Source organism: Ovis aries, chromosome 26 (assembly GCF_016772045.2).
Source record: "Ovis aries strain OAR_USU_Benz2616 breed Rambouillet chromosome 26, ARS-UI_Ramb_v3.0, whole genome shotgun sequence".
Taxonomy (NCBI): domain Eukaryota; kingdom Metazoa; phylum Chordata; class Mammalia; order Artiodactyla; family Bovidae; genus Ovis; species Ovis aries.
In genome coordinates, this window is record NC_056079.1 from 37580281 (window position 1) to 37599067 (window position 18787).

Here is an 18787-nt window from a genome sequence, read left to right on the forward strand (position 1 = left end):
GCCCGCACAGAGGCCCCAGGGTGGGCCTGGAGCGTGGGCCGGAACCAAAGGCCAGACCAGAGAAGCCAAGCTCGCACCCACCCTCCAGAACACCTGCCCCTGGTGCATCAGGCTCCAGGGGCTCCTACTCACTGTGTTTCTTCCCCAAACAGCTTTAGAATAAGCAGAAGCATGGCCATTTGGGGGTCTTCCCTGGTGGTTCAGATGGTTAAAGAATCTGCCTACAACACAGGAGACCTGGGTTCAATCCCTGAGTTGGGAAGATCCCCTGGAGAAGGAGATGGCTGCCCCCTGCAGTATTCTTGCCTGGAGAATCCCATGGACAGAGGAGCCTGAAGGCTACAGTCCATGGGGTCATAAAGAGTCAGACACGACTGAGCAACTAAGCGAGCAAGCGAGCGATGGCCATTTTACAGATGGGAAAACTGAGAAAGAAGGTAGGCACCCGAAGCTACAGGACACATTAGTGGTGGTTTCAGGCTCCTGCTCCAGGGCTTGGCTTAGCCCAACCCACCAGGCTCACGAAACTTCTCTGGAGTTGGCTGAAAATTTAAAATGAGATTGATTTCACAAAGAGGTATTCATTTCCCACTTGGGCAGCCTAAAGATGTGTTTTTCAGTGATTACCGAGTGCGGTCCCTGTATGTGGGGACGATGCACCGTGACCCCTTGTGACTCCCTCAGCTCAGAGTTCGGCGGTCGTGGATAAAGAAGCGCCACCCCGCGCCTTCGGGGCTCCCTGATCTCAGGGTCTGCTGGGGCGGTGGAGCCCCAGGTGCCGTCTCAACCTCTCCCTCTCTTGCCATCTGTTCCATGTTCTCTGCCCCAGACGGTGGTGAAGGGAGGTCGTGGCACCGAGTCGACGTTCCTGACGGAACACAGCTCTGCTTCAAGGTGACCTCAGAGCCCCGCACTGCCACCTGCCCAGGGCGGGGTGGACGAGAGAAAAGCCGGCGGTGTTTTTAAGCAGAGCCCTGCAGACTGAGAGCGTATACGTCACCCCTGGCAAGTCACACTCGGGACAGAGCTCCCCCTACCTCACCCTCTGATCCTTCAGCACGTATAGGACGCAGGTTCAGAGAGGCTCTGGGTCCTGCCCTGGTCCTCTGCCTAGAAGGAGACCCACCACGATGCTGACATGTACCCTTGAGCGCTCAGGCGCCTGGGAGGTGCAAGCGTTAGTGTCTCAGTCGTGTCCAACTCTCTGCGACCCCATGGACTGTAGCCCGCCAGGCTCCTCTGTCCGTGGGATTCTCCAGGCAAGAACACTGGAGTGGGTTGCTGTGCCTTCCTGCAGAGGATCTTCCTGGCCCAGGAATTGAACTGGGGTCTCCTGCACTGCAGGCAGATTCTTTACCAGCTGAGCTACCAGGGCTCAGGCACCTTAGGGATGAGGAAAGGTGGTCAGAGCTCTTAAAATATTATTCATAATGTTTCCCTAGTAATTCAAAGATTAAACTGACGTCATTTGTTCTCACTTCATCACCTTAATGGCCAACACTTACTAAAGGTGACTGAGCATGCGTCACACACGGTTCTAAGTCCGTTGCACATTATACCTCACCGAGTTTTCTGACCAGCCTGGGAGGCAGGTAATGTATTATCTGCATCGGACATAAGACAGGCAAGTGCAGGAGTCGTGCAACTTGCTGGGGTCACGCAGCCGGCTGGTGGGGGACGGGGAGCTGGGTGCAGGCAGCATGGCCCCCGGGACGCACTTGTCACCAGCAAGCTGGCTCCTCTCCCCAGCCTCCCCACCACCAGTGTCGAGGAGCAGTGTCCAGCCTGCTCTGACGGCGACAGCAGAAATCCAGGACACGGGCACGTGACGACGAAGAAAGTGTGACGGCAGAAGCATGGATCTAATATCCGGGTAAAATATCCCAGGTAAACCCCCCAGCAGAGCCGCTGTCCGTAGCGGGACCCACCCGCCCCCCTCTGTCTCGCCTCTCAGGCCCCTCTGAGAGCATGCGGGAACCACAAGCCTGGAGCCCCCGGGCGTCAGGAGTGGGAAGCGCAGGGCTCCTGGCAGAGGCAGGCAGTGACCCCCGTGGCTGGCAGTGTCAGGGCGAGGACCCCACGGCAGCATCTGAAAAACCCCAGGGAGGGCTTTGAGGTTCATGAACTCTCAACACTAGTGGAAAAAGATACTAAGAGTTTTGCAGCAAGTTTGCTGCATGGGGTAATGTCTGAAGGAGTCAGGGTCTCCCAGGCAATTGCGTCGTATTCGCTGCAGAGAAGCCAGCGCGTCTCAAATCTGTAGGAGTACTCTAGCTTTCACGCCTTTATCTGCAACTTGAGTTAGTTCGCAACTGAGCTAAGACTAGGCAGGCACAGCGGAGCGCTGCGGAGAGTACCGTGGACAAAGCGCTCTGAGGCCACAGGGCAGATGGAGCTTCGGTGCTGAGCGGAGGCGAGTCCTTGGGCTCATGGCTCAGGCTCTGCTGGGCCCTCCCAAGGTCAAAGCCTCCCATGCCCTTACCTGTCACACACAGGCACCCAGATCCTCCTGCTGCCAGCCACAGCCTCTCCCACTCCATGAAGGAGATGAATCACAGGTGTAAGTGAGGCAGGGTGGATACATTAGGGTGACTTTGGGTCATTTGTGTGTAAGTCAAGACAAAGCTTGAAAATCCCTTTGTGAGAGATGGGCAGAATTTTGATGGCCCCACAAGTAAGAAATCTCCAAGCCTCAGGAAAATGACTGGAGGACAGATCATCGCTTAAGAGTGCCAGTGTCCAGGTTCATTAAGGTTTTAGCCTGAAAGAAATCTTGGGAGACTTCTGTGAGACTTTCTCAACGCAACCCCTCCAGGTATACCCAGTCAGCCCTAGAGGAGTGTGCTGACGGAGCCTGGATTGCACACTGCAGAGTAACTGGAAGAGCAAGACTGACTCCATGTTGCATCCGTTTCTTTTTTCTATCTAACTGTTGTGCCCTGTGGCCTGTGCTGAGTCATGCTGGGCTCTGCACCTTTTCTAGAAAGAATGTTACCCACAGCCTGAAATATAGGGGAAGCCCATTCTCAAGCCTCTGATCTTTTAAGGGTATAACGTTTTACATTCACATAGAGATAAAAAGTTGCAGAACAGAGAATAACATTTGACTCTTTGGAGGTTTACGGGAACATTATGACCTGACCAACAGAGACAGCTGCAAGAACAAAGGATTCCAACACCAAGAAGTTTGCATCAGCCAACCATACCTCCCTCCCCTTTTAGTATAAAAGAAGCCTGAATTCTTACTCGGGGAAGATGCTTCTATGGGATATTTGTCCACCATCTTCTTGATCTTCTGCTTTCCAAATAAAGTTACTATTCCATGTCCCAACACGTCCTCTCTCAATGTACTGGCCTATCATGCGGCGAGCAGTGAGCCTGGACTCAGTAACGCTGGGAGGACAAAGACGCAGGACTCTTCCTGGACACTTCTCTCTAGGGAACCTAGGTTTGAGAGAGTAACTGCCTCCACAGAAATGGATACCATTTACCCCCCGTGGAGAATGAACATTTGAAGGGTGTATTAAAAATGGGGGGGCTTCCAGGGTAACTCAGCTGGTAAAGAATCCACCTGCAATGCAGGAGATCTTAGTTCAATTCCTGGGTCAGGAGGTTCCTCTGGAGAAGGGATAGGCTATCCATCCTAGTATTCTTGGGCTTCCCTGTTGGCTCAGATGGTAAAGAATCTGCCTGCAATGCGGGAGACCTGGGTTCGATCTCTGGGTGGAGAAGATCCCCTGGAGGAGGGCATGGCTACCCGCTCCAGTATTCTTGCCTGGAGCATCCCCATGGACAGAGGAGCCTGGTGGACTACAGCCCACGGGATCACAAAGAGTCACACACGACTGAGCTGAGCTACAGCTCAGCGCAGGAAAAATGGAAGCAATCAAAATAGCTGTGGTATGAACTGTGTTGGTATCCTGTAGATGTTAAAGGGATTTACTTTTTAAGTAGCTTAAAATACAAACGTTTTTAAAAATGTAAAGCATTTGGAGGGCAGGTTTGATCATATGCCGCAACAGCAAAGACGTTCAAAAGAAATAAATCAGGTGCAAATATTTAATCAACCGTCTAATCACTTCCACATTTGGATAAGGAAGCGTAAATTGCCTTTCAGAGGAATAATGATCAGCTACTGATGCAGAAAGCAAGCGTGTGAATTCTCTAACAACAATGGAAGCAATTAGAGGTCTCCCAAGTCAGAAATCTTTTTGTGCATTTCCTTCCATCTTTTTTCCCGTCTTCCCGCTCACAGCCTCTGCTGGCCCCTAAGCTCCCAACACTGCTGTGTGTCTCACAGAAATAGGAAAATGCTGATGGACAGAGGGAAGAAATGGGCCTGCGGGGCGATGGATGGACCTTCCAACTTCAGTTCTACTTATTCCCCAGCCCTTTTCTTCAAGAAGTGAGTACAGTTAATTACATTCCTACCTACTTTGGGGACCCATAGCGAGAGACAGGATGAGTGCAACGACTGTGTTCAGCGGGGTGTCAAGTTAGCCAAGAGGGCTTCTCAACACTTACCGCCAACTGCACCAACAGCCCAGACTGGAAGCTGCTGTAACAGGGTGGCTACTCGGGAGAGTGAAATGGATAAAAACACGGATCGTATTTGACAATCAAGACAGTCCTGAACACTCACGTGTGAGAGGAGGTAAGGGGTGAGGACAGAGAGAGAAGAAGACAATCCTTCTTGAGGAAGCAAAACCAAGCAGACTACAATACTCAGATTATACACCTATAAAATACACAGTACTGTCCAGCAACCCCGGGACACACTGCTGTCTCTCCACACCCTCCCTGCTGACCCCACATGCAATCGTAACTGCCTGGGATGACTGCAAGCAGCTTCATTCCCTGTTTGTGGGGTGGCTCTCCTTTGGTCCTTCCAGATTACTCCTGCCTTCTGGGGTGCCCTCCTGGGCTCTGGACTTATCAAGGACAAGTGAAGTCGCTCAGTTGTGTCCAACTCTTTGCGACCCCATGGACTGTAGCTTACCAGGCTCCTCTGTCCATAGGATTTTCTAGGCAAGGGTACTGGAGTGGACTGCCATTTCCTTCTCCAGAGGATCTTCCCAACCCAGGGATCAAACCTGTGTCTCCCCCATTGCAGGCAGACATTTTATCGTCTGAGCCACCAGGGAAGCTATTATCAAGGACAGGCCCTAAGTAAATAATTGAGGAAAATAATTAAGATCTATGTTATTGAAGTGCTGCCTCATTCTTGTACGTGATGCTGCTGCTGAAGACTACACTTTTTGGCGGGGTGAGGCTGATGAGGAGGAGAAGGGCAGAGGGGACCGGAGGGGTAAACTTTCTCTTAGGCTGATCAGTTACAACAGAAACGCTGCACCAGGACCTGAGCCTTCTCAGATGTGAGCTGACTTACTTATGAAACAATGCTCTGGTGTAGATACTATTATTACCTCCATTCACAGAGGAGAAAACACAACTCAAGCCCAGTGATCCATCTCGGGAGTCTGGTACTAAGCCTGCATCACACTACATTTCCAAGCTGTGTGTGTTAGTTGCTCAGTCACGTCCAACTCTTTGTGACCCCATAGGCTGTACCCCGCCAGGCTCCTCTGTCCATGGGATCCTCCAGGTGAGACTACTGGAGTGGGTTGCCATTCCCTTCTCCCGGGGATCTTCCCAACTCAGGGATCAAACCCTGGTCTCCTGCATTGCAGGCAGATTCTTTACCGTCTGAGCCACCAGGGAAGCCACCTTTCCAAGCTAGGAGCTAAGAAAACTCTGTGCTGCCTTGAGGCATTGAATTGATCAGAAAGAATGGTCAAATGATTACAAGGAATAACGGAAGAAGACACCCACATATCTGCTGCTGCTGCCGCTGCTAAGTCGCTTCAGTCGTGCCTGACTCTGTACGACCCCATAGACGGCAGCCCACCAGGCTCCCCCGTCCCTGGGATTCTCCAGGCAAGAACACTGGAGTGGGTTGCCATTTCCTTCTCTAATGGACGAAAGTAAAAAGTGAAAGTGAAGTCGCTCAGTCATGTCCAACTCTTCGTGACCCCATGGACTGCAGCCCACCAGGCTCCTCCACGCATGGGATTTTCCAGGCAAGAGTACTGGAGTGGGGTGCCATTGCCTTCTCCGACCCACGTATCTAGGAACCCTGAAAAGCTAAACCGAGGACAAATCAATGCAAATTAAAATAAGGTGGTCCCCCTGGTAAGCTTAAGCTGGTGGGAGTATAACTTTGTTTAATCACTTTGGAGGACATCTGGCAACACTTAAAGAGGTTCATATCCTACCTCCCAGCAATTTCACTTCTAAATACACACCCTGAAGAAATGATCACAAATGTGTTCAAGGAGGCATGTTCAGGGTGAATACCAACCACATCATTTTCCGTAACAGCAAAAAAATTGTGCCAAATGTAGGCGAAGAGATGAATGAGTGATGACACATGTGTGTATGTGTGTAATAAAACATATATCATCAAACACAAAAGATTACGTGTTTTATATGTGTATTATAAATTTATGAATAACATATATCATAAAACACTGCACTACAAGTACCAGGAATGATTAGCCTACCTTTATAAACAAGGGAAAACCCACTTAACATAATATTGAGAGAAAAGGCATGTTTCAGAAGAATGCCTACAACATGATACCATATGTTAAATGTTAAACACATTGTTCTGTTTTGTAGAAACATATGCATACCTGTGTTTTATATTTTTAAAATATATTTTCCTGAAGTACCCACACATATATACATGTAATAAAATGTAAATATGGATGGAAAAGACAGCTTCAGAAGAGTGGTTCATCCCTTGGGAAGAGGAAACAGCATCAAAATGGAGGAAAAAAGGAGCCTTAATTCTGTTTTTCAGGGTTTATTTCCTAGTAAAAATAGATACAAAGTGAATATGGCTTTTAACACTCCCTGTATCTGCAGAGCAGCTATAATACTTGTTACATCACTGGCACTGGATTTATTTTCCCTCTACTGTCATAATTAGAAAAACCATGTTCAAAGGAGGAGAGAAAAACCCTCCCTGGTGTGGGCGGGCCCTGTCTCATCAGTCGACGGCCTTCAGAGCCTGATCTTCCCTGAGCAAGAAGGAAGCTGCGGGCAGCGGGTGGTCTCCGGACCTGCTCTCCATCTGCTCCTCCCTGCCACCGTGCTGGGTGCTGCCTGGCGCTTCCTCAGCTCCTCTCTCACACCCTCCCAGCTCACCCCTGGAAAACCCCACGCACTCCACGCTTCCAATTACGTGCTGAGGACCCAGTCTATTATCTCCAGCTCTGACCCATTAGTCTGGCTGCCCCAGGGACCGTTTTACACAACGGCCCCAAAGAACCTTCAAAGTCATCACACCCCAAACGAGTGCCCTGCCCCCTCCCCTAAGTTCCTGCATCCTCTGGGATCCTCTGGGGTCCTGCCTCATCCTCTGGGATCCTGCCTCATCCTCTGGGGTCCTCTGGGGTCCTGCCTCATCCTCTGGGGTCCTGCCTCATCCTCTGGGGTCCTGCCTCACCAACGGGTGTGCAGCCCCCACCCGCCCCACAAGGCAGAGGCCCAGCTGCCCTCACTTCCCTGGTCCCTGCCTTCTCACCCTCATCCTTACTCAAAGCTAGTTTAGAGAAAGGGGTGAAATACAGACTCTATTGGGGGAAAATTAGGTGGCCAAAACAGTAACTTACAAAGGGTGATTTAGGGGTGTGAGTCAATGAAAGGAAGATAGTAAACCCACAGCGAATTGCCATCCTGTTATTTCAAAACACGTTTCCTAGTAAACAGTTATGTTTCAAAAAGATAAGCTGTGGCCCCTCTTCTCTTTATCATAGAAATACAAAGTTTTTTCTTCTTAAAAGTAAAGATAATAACTTTCATTGACTACATGGCTGTGTATTTACTATTACATCACTATATCATATTATTTACTTTGCTTACAACGGGCTTCCTAGGCAGAGCTAATGGTGAAGACCCTACCTGCCAATACAGGAAATGTAAGAGATGCATTCAATCCCTGGGTCAAGAAGCTCCCCCGGAGGAGGGCATGGCCACCCACTCCAGTATCCTTGCCTGGAGAATCTCATGGACAGAGGAGCCTGGCGGGCTACAATCCATAGGGTCACAAAGAGTCGGATGTGACTGATACATCTATGATAAATATTTGTATAAATGAAAATAAATCATCAACAATAGCAATTAATAAATGACAGGTAAAATCCAAGAGTCTTATATTTCAACCAAAGCTTCAACCAAATTTTTAGCCAAACTGTGTCTTCCTAACTCTCAGCAACTCTTCCAAGTAGAACTGCCTATTAAAGTATCAGGATTTTTAATAACATCAGCACTTTGAATGTCTCACTCCTGGCAGTTAAAACAGCTAGCACCCTGGGAACCAGGAACAGCAGCATCTTCTGCCCAATGACACAGAGACTAGAGAGGCTGGTTTCCTCACTGTTTATCTTAAAAAGGAAAAGACAGGCAACGCGAGATGGTGGAGGTGCTGACCATGCTCTTTCTGTTCCTCTTTTGACACTGTTGCCACTCCCTCCCCCAGAATCTTCAGAGGAGAGCAGAAAGGGGAAGGAGGCTTTTACAACCTCCTCCCCGAGACAGAGCGGGCTCCTCTGGGCACGGACAGTTACAAAACCTCAGTCACCAGAGAACCCACATTTTCAGAGAAAACTAGATGGTTCTGCTACACCTGTAACAGCAGCCCCTTCGCAGAGAGCCTGCCATGGACGACTTGGTTCTTTTTCAGAGGAGTTTGCCATTCTATGGGTTTGGGTGCTGATTTTTGTGGCTCTATTTCTACATGAGATGATCCTACTGAAAAGAGAGTAGTCTTAAACACAACTGAAACCAAGACACCCATTAGGACAAGCGTTCTCTGTGAGAGGACGTGATTTCTGTCTTAAAGCTTTTGTTGTCCACAGAGCCAGTGATAATCCATCCCAGCCACAGAGCTCATAGAAGCAGCAGACAGAAAGTCACCGCCTGTTTTTGAAATCCAAGAAGCTGAGAGGTCAGTGAGGTGGGTGCAGGGTAAATAGACGGTTTGAATGAATGAGTCCAGTTTCAAGCATCGAATGAAGACATGCTTTACGAGCTGACCTCTGCTTAGCCTCCAACAAGCCCATCTCACAGCCTTAACTGCAGGGATCAAAACCACAGAACTTTTAATTAAAGGTCACAGTGCTCAACCCCTTCATTTAATGCAAGAAGAAAATAAGGCTCGGATAAATGGCTTCACTACAGAGAACCAAATCCTAAAGGAAATCAACCCTAAATATTCATTGGAAGCACTGATGCTGAAACTGAAGCTCCAATCCTTTGGCCACCTGATGAGAACTGACTCATTGGAAAAGACCCTGATGCTGGGAAAGATTGAAGGCAGGAGGAGAGGGGTACAACAGAGGATGAGATGGTTGGATGGTATCACCGACTCAATGGACATGGGTTTGAGCAAACTCCGAGAGATGATGAAGGACAGGGAGGCCTGGTGTGCTGCAGTCCGTGGGGTCACAAAGAGTCGGACACAACTTAGCAACTAAACAGCAAGAACAAGAGAGAACGTGATCTGCCCAAGGTCACGTGGCCTGTGCCCTTCCGACCACATCTGGTGCCCCCTCCCTGCTTGGGGGGAGTGGACCGATGGGGCTGCCATCCGTGGGGGGTCACAACTGAGTGCCCTGTGCAGGTGCCCAGGGGGCAATGCCTCGCCAGTCGCCCTGTGATGTCCATCTGGGGTGATCAACTAAACTGTGCTGGCAGCCACCAAGGCTGTGGGCCACTTGGCGGGAGCTAGCCGCTCCCTGAGAAAGCTGGGAAAATCCACTTTCTGAGAATACTATCAGAGCCTCTCCAGGGCAGCTCAAGTGGAAGGGAGCCTTTGTCCTGCCTTCCTGCTGGCTCACCCGCCGCCAAGGTCGGCACCGCACACTCACCGTGGAACCAGGGAGCGATGCTGTCCGAGTCCGCCAGGTAGCCCGCCCGCAGAGGAAGCTGCTCCTCCCGGAACCAGCGCCTGATGTCCTCCTGGGCTGGGCTGGACGCCGGCCTCGTCACTTTCTGATTCCTGACATTCGCAAAAGGTTTGCAACTTAGAGTCACCGGATTTGAAAATAATGCTTTCAAAACTCACGTGCACACACACACACATACACACACACACACAGATATAACACATGTCTGAAGATCACACAGCTGAGCTCATGGGGTGGGGCCCTGCACACAGCCGTCACAGGGCTCCTCCAAGGCAGGGAACAGGGTGTGGAATGGATCTGCCCTGCCGGTCCTATAGACTACTCATGGCTTTGAGTTGACACCACAGTGTTTAACTCATTTTTGATTTGAGTGAGAAGCTCCATTAACTCCCAATTAAAAATTGAGAAAACAGCGCTAAAAAGTGAAATATTCTGCCCCGCACCCCATATTTTCCTGGAGAGCAAGTGCTTGCAAGCAGAAGAACCCAAATGCCATAGCATAAACTTCCCCAACACTTTCATCATTCAATTTCCTCTCCTTCCTGTTTCCACTAACCTCCCTGACTTGCTTCCTTCTCTGACACACTTTCAAAAGTTCTGCTAAAAGGCAGTCTCAGAAACGGAAAGTAAAAGAAAGAAGAGTGTTTGAAGGTTAGTTAAGAGAAAGATACAGGCAGCAGCATGGTTTTGAAGCAAAAGTCAGTAGCAGAACTTAAGTTCTGGGACTTAAGTCAATTTCCATTATAAAAAGCAACGCTGCAGTGTTTTAATAATAAATGTATTTCCAAGTCCCAGGCCCACTAATTCTGAGCAGAATTCAAAGTAAAAACAATGGGTCTGAATGAGCTACTGGATAGCATGTAAATTAACTTATATTCTTTATATGTCTTAATGGTAACACATGCTACCAGGAGTTACATGTGACATACATGTCAGCGTGCACATATACACACGTGATGTACATGCAAGTACATAGAAACATAGCAGTTTGGAGAAAACTGCCCATAATAATCGACCTTCCGGGGGAGCGGACATGCACACACGGGATTACACGCTAATTTCTCCCCCAAACTTTCAGATTAGGTCCTTTCCTTTAGGAAATCTTTGGCGATCAAGTGGAAACGCCACGGACAGTCCGTGTCTGTCCTGCCCTGGGCTGGCTGCTAGCTGACCTAGGTCATCACTGTTTGAAATCCCAGCCCTGACACCATCCAGTCTGGCCACCTCACAAAAAGCACTTCATGCAAGTGGCTTAAGTTGGAAAAAATGAGCTAACCGAGCTTAAAACATCATCTTAAACCCTCGTGAAAGGGCACCTTTGTTGCCATCAGTCACACAGGCTGTGCTCTAAAAACACCCTGGGTGCAGACATATGGCGGCACGTTCCCACCCTCGGGGAGCCTGGAGGAGCACCCTGCCTGCGGGGACCCGGGCCTGACACAGCAACAGGCTCGTGGGAGGGGCTGGGCAGGAGTTCACGCTCTGCGTCCGGTTACGGCACTGTGGGGTCTTCCTTGTTTTGTTATCCATAAGGAAAAACTCATTCCCCAAACAGCCACTCTGTAGAACGTGGTCATTTTGTGCCAGCCTGCAAATCCCCAGATGGAACCTTTCAACTGAGTAAAGAAATAATCACAGTTGAGGAAACGCCCACCCCCTGCTCCCTCTGAGTTCATAATCTCCATTAGGAAAGAACCCTGAAGATAACCACTGACCTCATACAAAGGGAAAGCTTTGTTCTTTATTTTTCCATACTCCCAACAGAGAAGGGTTTTTAGTTTTTATGTCACAGAGGACAAGGCTTCAGACAGTTGTATTTCATTAAGTCAATATGTGATTTCTCTCAGTTATTTTAAATACCATCTTTCTACATACCAAATCATAATAGCAATAACTGGGAGAAAATAATTGTTTAATCAGTTAACAGAAGGTCATGTGAATGTATGGCAAAAACCATCACAACATTGTAAAGTAATTAGCCTCTAATTAAAATAAACAAATTAAAACAAAACACACCATAAGCTATGGGAGTTTCTGCTGTGGTACCACTGTATTTTTCGTTAAGGGGCTTCCAAAACAAATTGTTCTGCCTAATACCCTCAAAGCTCAGGTAATCGTCATCATCAAATAAAGTCTGCATTCAAAAAAAGAAACATTTCCAAATTCTCAAACTATGAGCTTAGCTGCATATCCCAGAATGCGTGTGTGTATTCAGTGGTGTCTGACTCTTTGCGACCCAATGGACTGTAGCCGTCCAGGCTCCTCTGTCCATGGAATGTCCCAGACAAGAACGCTGGAGTGGCTTGCCATTTCCTACTCCAGGGGATCTTTCTGACCCAGGGATTGAACCTCGTCTCTTGCATCTCCTGCACTGGCAGGCAGATCCGGGGGCCACCTGGAAAGGCCCCCCCAGAATGAGAACTGTCATCAAACCTTTCATCCTGATCTGTGGAAAATGGAGTTCTGCCGGTGACATGAAGGCCAGCAAGCCCGGGGTTCCCACTGGGACGACCCCTCAACGGTCCCCCTCCCCTTCCTGGCTGTCCCCGGGGAGGGGCTGGGCTGGGGGCATGCAAAGTCACTAACCTGTCTAGGTATCTTCACGACGTTACTGGGCATGTTAGTGGTACCCACAGTGGGGATTTTATAGGTGAGGAGGGATGAAGCCCTGCCCAGCTGTCTCAGCATCGTAGGCTGGGAGGTGGGGCCGGACTGAATGGCACTGGCAGCTTCTGTCCCCGAAGCCGCCACGCAACTTACCTTTAATTACTTACACTTAGAGCCGCCCGCCCGGCGTCTCACCTGAGAGGTGTGTGTGGCTGTCCTGCTGGGCTCAGGAAATGAGGCTTGGGGGGGAGCGGGGGCCTCTTGGGTTTCGGGGGGCCGCCCGGGGGGCCCTGCGGCCCCTTGCCGCTCCTGCCCCGCTGCGACAGCCGCTTGTAGTCCTCCCGCGCCTGCTTGGCCAGGGACCGCCGCTTCTCATCAGCGGCTTTGGATTTTCGCACTAGGAGAGACAGCGGGGTTCAAGTCAGCCCTCGGAGACTGTGAGCAGAGCGGAGGCTCTGGAACAGGGCACGGCCCCCAGCGGTCAGGACCCGGCGCCTGTCCTCTCTTTCTGCAGGGTTCGCTGAGAGAGAGACCGGGGCGGGGGAAGGGGAGCCCCGTGCCCGAGAACTTCCTGCAGCAGCCAAGGCGGAGAGGAGTCTCAGCCCTAGCAAGGGTCCGATCAGCGGGGTCTCAGGATAATATGAGGTGAAGCCGCAGTCTCATCCTCGAGCCCAGAGACGGCCCCTCCCCAGACCATCAGGGGCTCTTCAGTGGCTTGTGGCCGAGGACCGGGTGGGTGGGCAGAGAGGCCACACTCAGAGTCCGCGTGGCTGAACCACGAGTGATTCAGCCTCCCAGACCGAAGAAAGAAATGATTCTTACAGGGCCAGTCACAGCCTCGGTGGATGCATGAAAGCGACCCAAGACAGCCTTTTACAATTGCTTTGTAACACAGAAGGGCTGTTGCTTTGGCAGTTTTTATTCCAGCAACCGAGCATCATGGACTTGAAAGCAGGATGTAAGAATAAGCCTTATGGGTATTTATCTGCATTTCAGGCATTATTGGTCAGAATCTGTTATGTCTGACTTCAAAGAAATGCCTAAAATCTTCCATTACACTAAGATTTCACTGCATAGAAGTGATGGGATCTGGTGAACATTTTCATTTCACAAAAACTGTCATTTTAATGGTGTTCATTGTAAAGGAATTCCCAACATTCTGCAGACATGCCTGTCCCTGGCTCCTCCCACTGCCTCAGAGGATGACCAGACAGTTAGGGCTTCCTAGTCCAAGTCAGATGGAAGCCCTAACCCTGCTTCACACCCGAATCCTCCCAGCATCAGCCTCGCTCACCCTCTGCTCTGCTTCATCGGCACTGGCCTCTCCCCTGAGGACCCTCTCTGGGCAGTGCTAACTCAGAATGAAGCAGGGTTCAGCCACAGGTGTGGCAAGGATGCGACAAGCCTGCCTGTCATCCCTGTGTCTTCTGATTACAAAGTTTAGATGTGCTCACTGTTGAAAGCTGAGGAAAATACACAAAAACAAGAAGTCCAACAAGTAACTTTGAATCCTGCCTCTCCAAGAAAACTAATGTAAATACATTAACCTTCCACGTCTTTTCCCTCGTATACTTAGACATTTTAAAATAGCGATGCTTTTCATACTATTTTTATAATCATTTTTCTTCTCCAAGTTAAAAAGATATAAATATATTCTAAGGACATTAAACACTCTTCCAAAACATTTTTCATAGCTAAATACCATTCCATCACTTAGATACATCATAATGTTGCTGGTGCAAAGATGAGCTGAGAACCTTTCTGCAATTCAAAAGGTGGCCCATAGCCTTTGAGTAATAATTTAGTGTTAAAAAATATCTCTGGACAACCATTCTAAGTGTTTCCCAGATTGTCATATTATTAAGTGAACAAGCTGGTTTCGTGTCACTGTTATAGAGGCCTCTGGGTACTTACAAGAAGCCTGCCACTCCGAATCTTCTTTCCAGTTTGTATAAATCTCCTTGGTTCTCTCTTCATCTGTCTGTTTTATTTCTTCATCTTGTGTTTGCTTCACTGACACTTTCTTCTGTTTAAAAGACAGAAACAAACGCTAGTGAGGAGCTCTGGCAGTTTCCTGCAATGAGGCAGGTGCCACGCACAGAGTGGGCACAAAAATGAGACGAACGGAAGAGAACAGAAAGCCCGAAAGTGAAAGCACAAGCTTCCATAATCCATGGAACACAGGAAAGCAGTTCCAAGAGGGAAGTTCATAGAAATACAGGCCTTCCTCAAGAAACAAGAAAAAAGTCGCAAACAGCCCAACTTACCACCTAAAAGAATCAGGAAAAGGACAAACAAAATCCAAAGTCAACAAAAAGAAGGAAATAATAAAGACCAGAGAGGAGATAAAAAGAGTTCAAAAACAATAGAACAGATCAATGAAAGCAACAACTGGTTTTTTCAAAAAGATAAACAAATGTAACAAACCTCTAGCCAGGCTCAGGAAGAAGAGAGAGAGGGAACTCAAGTAAACAAAATTAGACATGAGAGGATAACAACTGATACCACAGAAATATTTTAAAAAACCGTAAGAGAATGCTATGAACAACTATATACCAACAAGGTGGACAACCCAAAGGAAATGGACACATTTCTGGAAGAATACACTCCACTAAGGCTGAGTCAGGAAGAAATAGTGAATTTGAATAGACCAGTTACTAGATGTGAAATAGAATCTATAATTTTAAAAAACACCAAAACTGCTTGCAAACAAAAGTCTAGGACCAAATGGCTTCACTGGGGAATCCTACCACACACACAAAGAAGAATTCACACCAATCCTTCTCAAACTTCTCCGAAAGACTGAAGGGGAGGAAACACTCCCAAAGTCATTCTATGAAGCCAGCGTCACCCTGACACCGAACCAGGCAAAGACACTACAAAAAAAAAAAAAAAAAAAAGAAAGAAAGAAAGAAAGAAATTTACAGGCCAAATGTCTGAATAATATAGATGCGAAACTCCTCCACAAAATATTTATAACCTGAATCCAACAACACATGAAAAGGATCCTATACCATGATCAAGTTGGATTCATTCCACAGTCACAAGAATGACTCTACATATCCAAATCAATCAATGAGGTACACAACATCAACAGAAGACAAGGCAAAAACCACAAGGTTATCTCAACAGATGCAGAAAAAGCATGTGAAAGAGCCAAACTCTCATCAATATGTGTTTAGAGGGAACACATCTCAACATAATGAAGGCTATTTACAACAAACCCACGGCCAAACACTACTGTCAATGGTGAAAAGCTGAAAACTTCCCACAGGAACAAGGCTAAGATGCCCATTCTTGCCACTTCTATTCAACATAGTATTAGAAGTCATAACTATAGCAATCAGACAAGAAAAAGAAATAAAAGACAAAGAAAAAATTGGAAGGGAAGAGGTGAAACCGCCACTATTTGCAGACGACAGGATACTCTATACAGAGAACCCTAAAGTCTCCACACAAGTTATACTAGAATTAATAAGTGAATTCAGCAAGGTAGCAGGAGATAACATTAATATACAGGAACCTGTTGCATTTCTTAAGACTAACAAAGAAATTTAAACGTGATTTTAAAATCATGTTAAACAAGACAAAACAAACAAAACCCCCCTAGGAATAAGACCTTTACACTGAGAACTATAAAACACTGATAAAGGAAATTGAAAATGATTCAAAAGAATGGAAAGATACCCCATGTTCTTGGACTGGAAGGGTAAATATTGTTAAAATGGCCACACTGCCCAAAGCAATCTACGGATTTAATGTGATCCCTATCAAAAGACCCATGCCATTTTGCACAAAACTAGAACAGATAATCCTAAAGTTCATATGGAATTGCAAAAGACCCAGAATCGCCAAAGCAATCCTAAGGAAAAATAACAAAGATGGAGGCAAAATACCTCCCAGACTTCACACTATACTACAGAGCTACAGTAATCAAAAACAGCATCACAACAGCCCAAAAACAGATGTACAGATCAACGGAACAGCATACAGAGCCCAGAAACAAACACACACTCACAGTCAATTAATCTATGACAAAGGAGGCCAGACTACACAATGGAGCAGAGACTTGTCTTCAGCACGTGGTGTTGGGAAAGCTGGACAGCTACATAGAAATCAATGAAGCGAGAACACTTCCTCAAACCACATGCAAAAATAAACTCAAAATGGTTTAAATTTTGAGTTTAAGATATCTGTGCATGCTAAGTCGCTTCAGTCGTGTCCGACTCTTTGTAACCCCAGGGCCTGTAGCCCACCAGGCTCCTCTGTCCATGGGATTCTCCAGGCAAGAACACTGGAATGGGTTGTCATGCCCTCCTCCAGGGAATCTTCCCAACCCAGGGATCGAACATCCATCTCTTACATCTCCTGCATCAGCAGGTGAGTTTTTTTTGTTTTTTTTTTTTTAACCACTAGTGCCACCTGGGAAGCCCAAGTATAAGACACAATACAATAAAACTCCTAGAAGAGAACATAGGGCAAACATTCTCTGACACAAATCATAGCAATATTTTAACTCAGTCTCCCAAGGCATAAGAAATAAAAACAAAAATAAACAAATGGGACCCAATTAAACGTATAAGCTTCTGTGCAGTAATGGAAACCATCAAAAAAGTGAAAAGACAACCTAGGGACTGGGAGAAAATACTTGCAAAAGATGCGATCAAAAAGAGGTTAATATTCAAAACATACAGACAGCTCATATACTCAATATTGAAGAAATAAACAACCCCATCAAAAAAGGGGCAGAAAGAAGACGTACAGATGGCCAATAGGCACATGGGAAGATGCCAAACACCACTAAGTACTTGACAAGTTCCAGTCAACCACAGCGTGCTCTCACCTCACACCAGTCGGAATGGCCATCCTTAAAGAGTCTACAAATAAATGCCGAGGAGGGAGTGGGGAAAAGGGAACCCTCCTGCACCGCTGGAGGGAATGCAGATTGGTGCAGCCACAGTGGAAACCAGTATGGAGGTTCCTTCAAACACTGAAAATAGAGCTACCACGTGTTCCAGTGACCCCACTCCTGGTTGTCTATCTGGAGAAAACTCTAATTCAAAAAGATACATGCACCCCAAAGTTCATAGCAGCACCACTGACAATAACCAAGACACAGAAACAACCCAAGCCCCCATCAACAGCCTACTGGCTTAAGAAGACGTGATACTTTCCCAGTTGAATATTACTCAGCCATGGAAAAGAATGACGCACTTGCAGCATCATGGGTGGACCTGGAGATCATCCGCTTACTTCACCTCCTTAGTGAAGTGAGGACCACAGAGCAAGACAACTATTGTAGGGTGTCCGCTATACGCGGAGTCTAACAGATAACACAGACACATCTCTACACAAAGCAGAAGCAGGCTCACCAACATATAGAGCGTATTTAGTTACCAAAGGGGAGAAGGAAGGAGGGAGGTATAAGTTAGGATCAAACGGCTACATACAACAGATAAACGAGGACTTACTGTAAAGCACAGGGAATTATACTCAATAGCTTACAATAACATGGGATGGAATATAATCAGAAAAAACTAGCTGACTCACTGTGCTGTACACCTGGAACTAACACAATACTGTATACCAACTGTACTTCATTAAAGAAAATTAGAAATATATACATACAAAAATATCTTTTAAAAGCATCCTTTTTGAGAAGGAAAAATATAAAATAAGAAACATGAGTCTTAGTCAGAAAGGAAATTTTTTACTGAAGTGTAGTGGACCTACAATATTACTTACTGTGGTAAAATACCAATTACATAAAACTACCACCATAACTGTCAAAGGCTGCACTCAATATGCCAGGAAATCTGGAAAACTCAGCAGTGGCCACAGGACTGGAAAAGGTCCATTTTCATTCCAATCCCAAAGAAAGGCAATGCCAAAGAATGCTCAAACTACCGCACAATTGCACTCATCTCACACGCTAGTAAAGTAACGCTCAAAATTCTCCAAGCCAGGCTTCAGCAATACGTGAACCGTGAACTTCCAGATGTACAAGCTGGTTTTAGAAAAGGCAGAGGAACCAGAGACCAAATTGCCAACATCTGCTGGATCATGGAAAAAGCAAGACAGTTCCAGAAAAACATCTATTTCTGCTTTATTGACTATGGCAAAGCCTTTGACTGTGTGGATCACAATAAACTGTGGAAAATTCTGAAAGAGATGGGAATACAGACCCCCTGACCTGCCTCTTGAGA

At 47.3% G+C, this 18787-nt stretch overlaps 1 protein-coding gene across 3 annotated transcripts in view; it reads right to left on the minus strand.

Moving 5' to 3' along the window:
* The window catches only part of SH2D4A (SH2 domain containing 4A), a 63679-nt gene that overhangs the window by 6129 nt on the left and 38763 nt on the right, over window positions 1–18787 (minus strand). For all 3 annotated transcript variants that reach the window (XM_027962487.3, XM_042241500.2, XM_027962485.2), the window contains 3 exons: window positions 14496–14607; window positions 12777–12978; window positions 9936–10066 (listed from right to left, as the gene is read on the minus strand). In XM_027962487.3, coding sequence (XP_027818288.1) covers window positions 9936–10066; window positions 12777–12978; window positions 14496–14607 — 445 coding nt within the window. The remainder of the gene's footprint in view (window positions 1–9935; window positions 10067–12776; window positions 12979–14495; window positions 14608–18787) is intronic.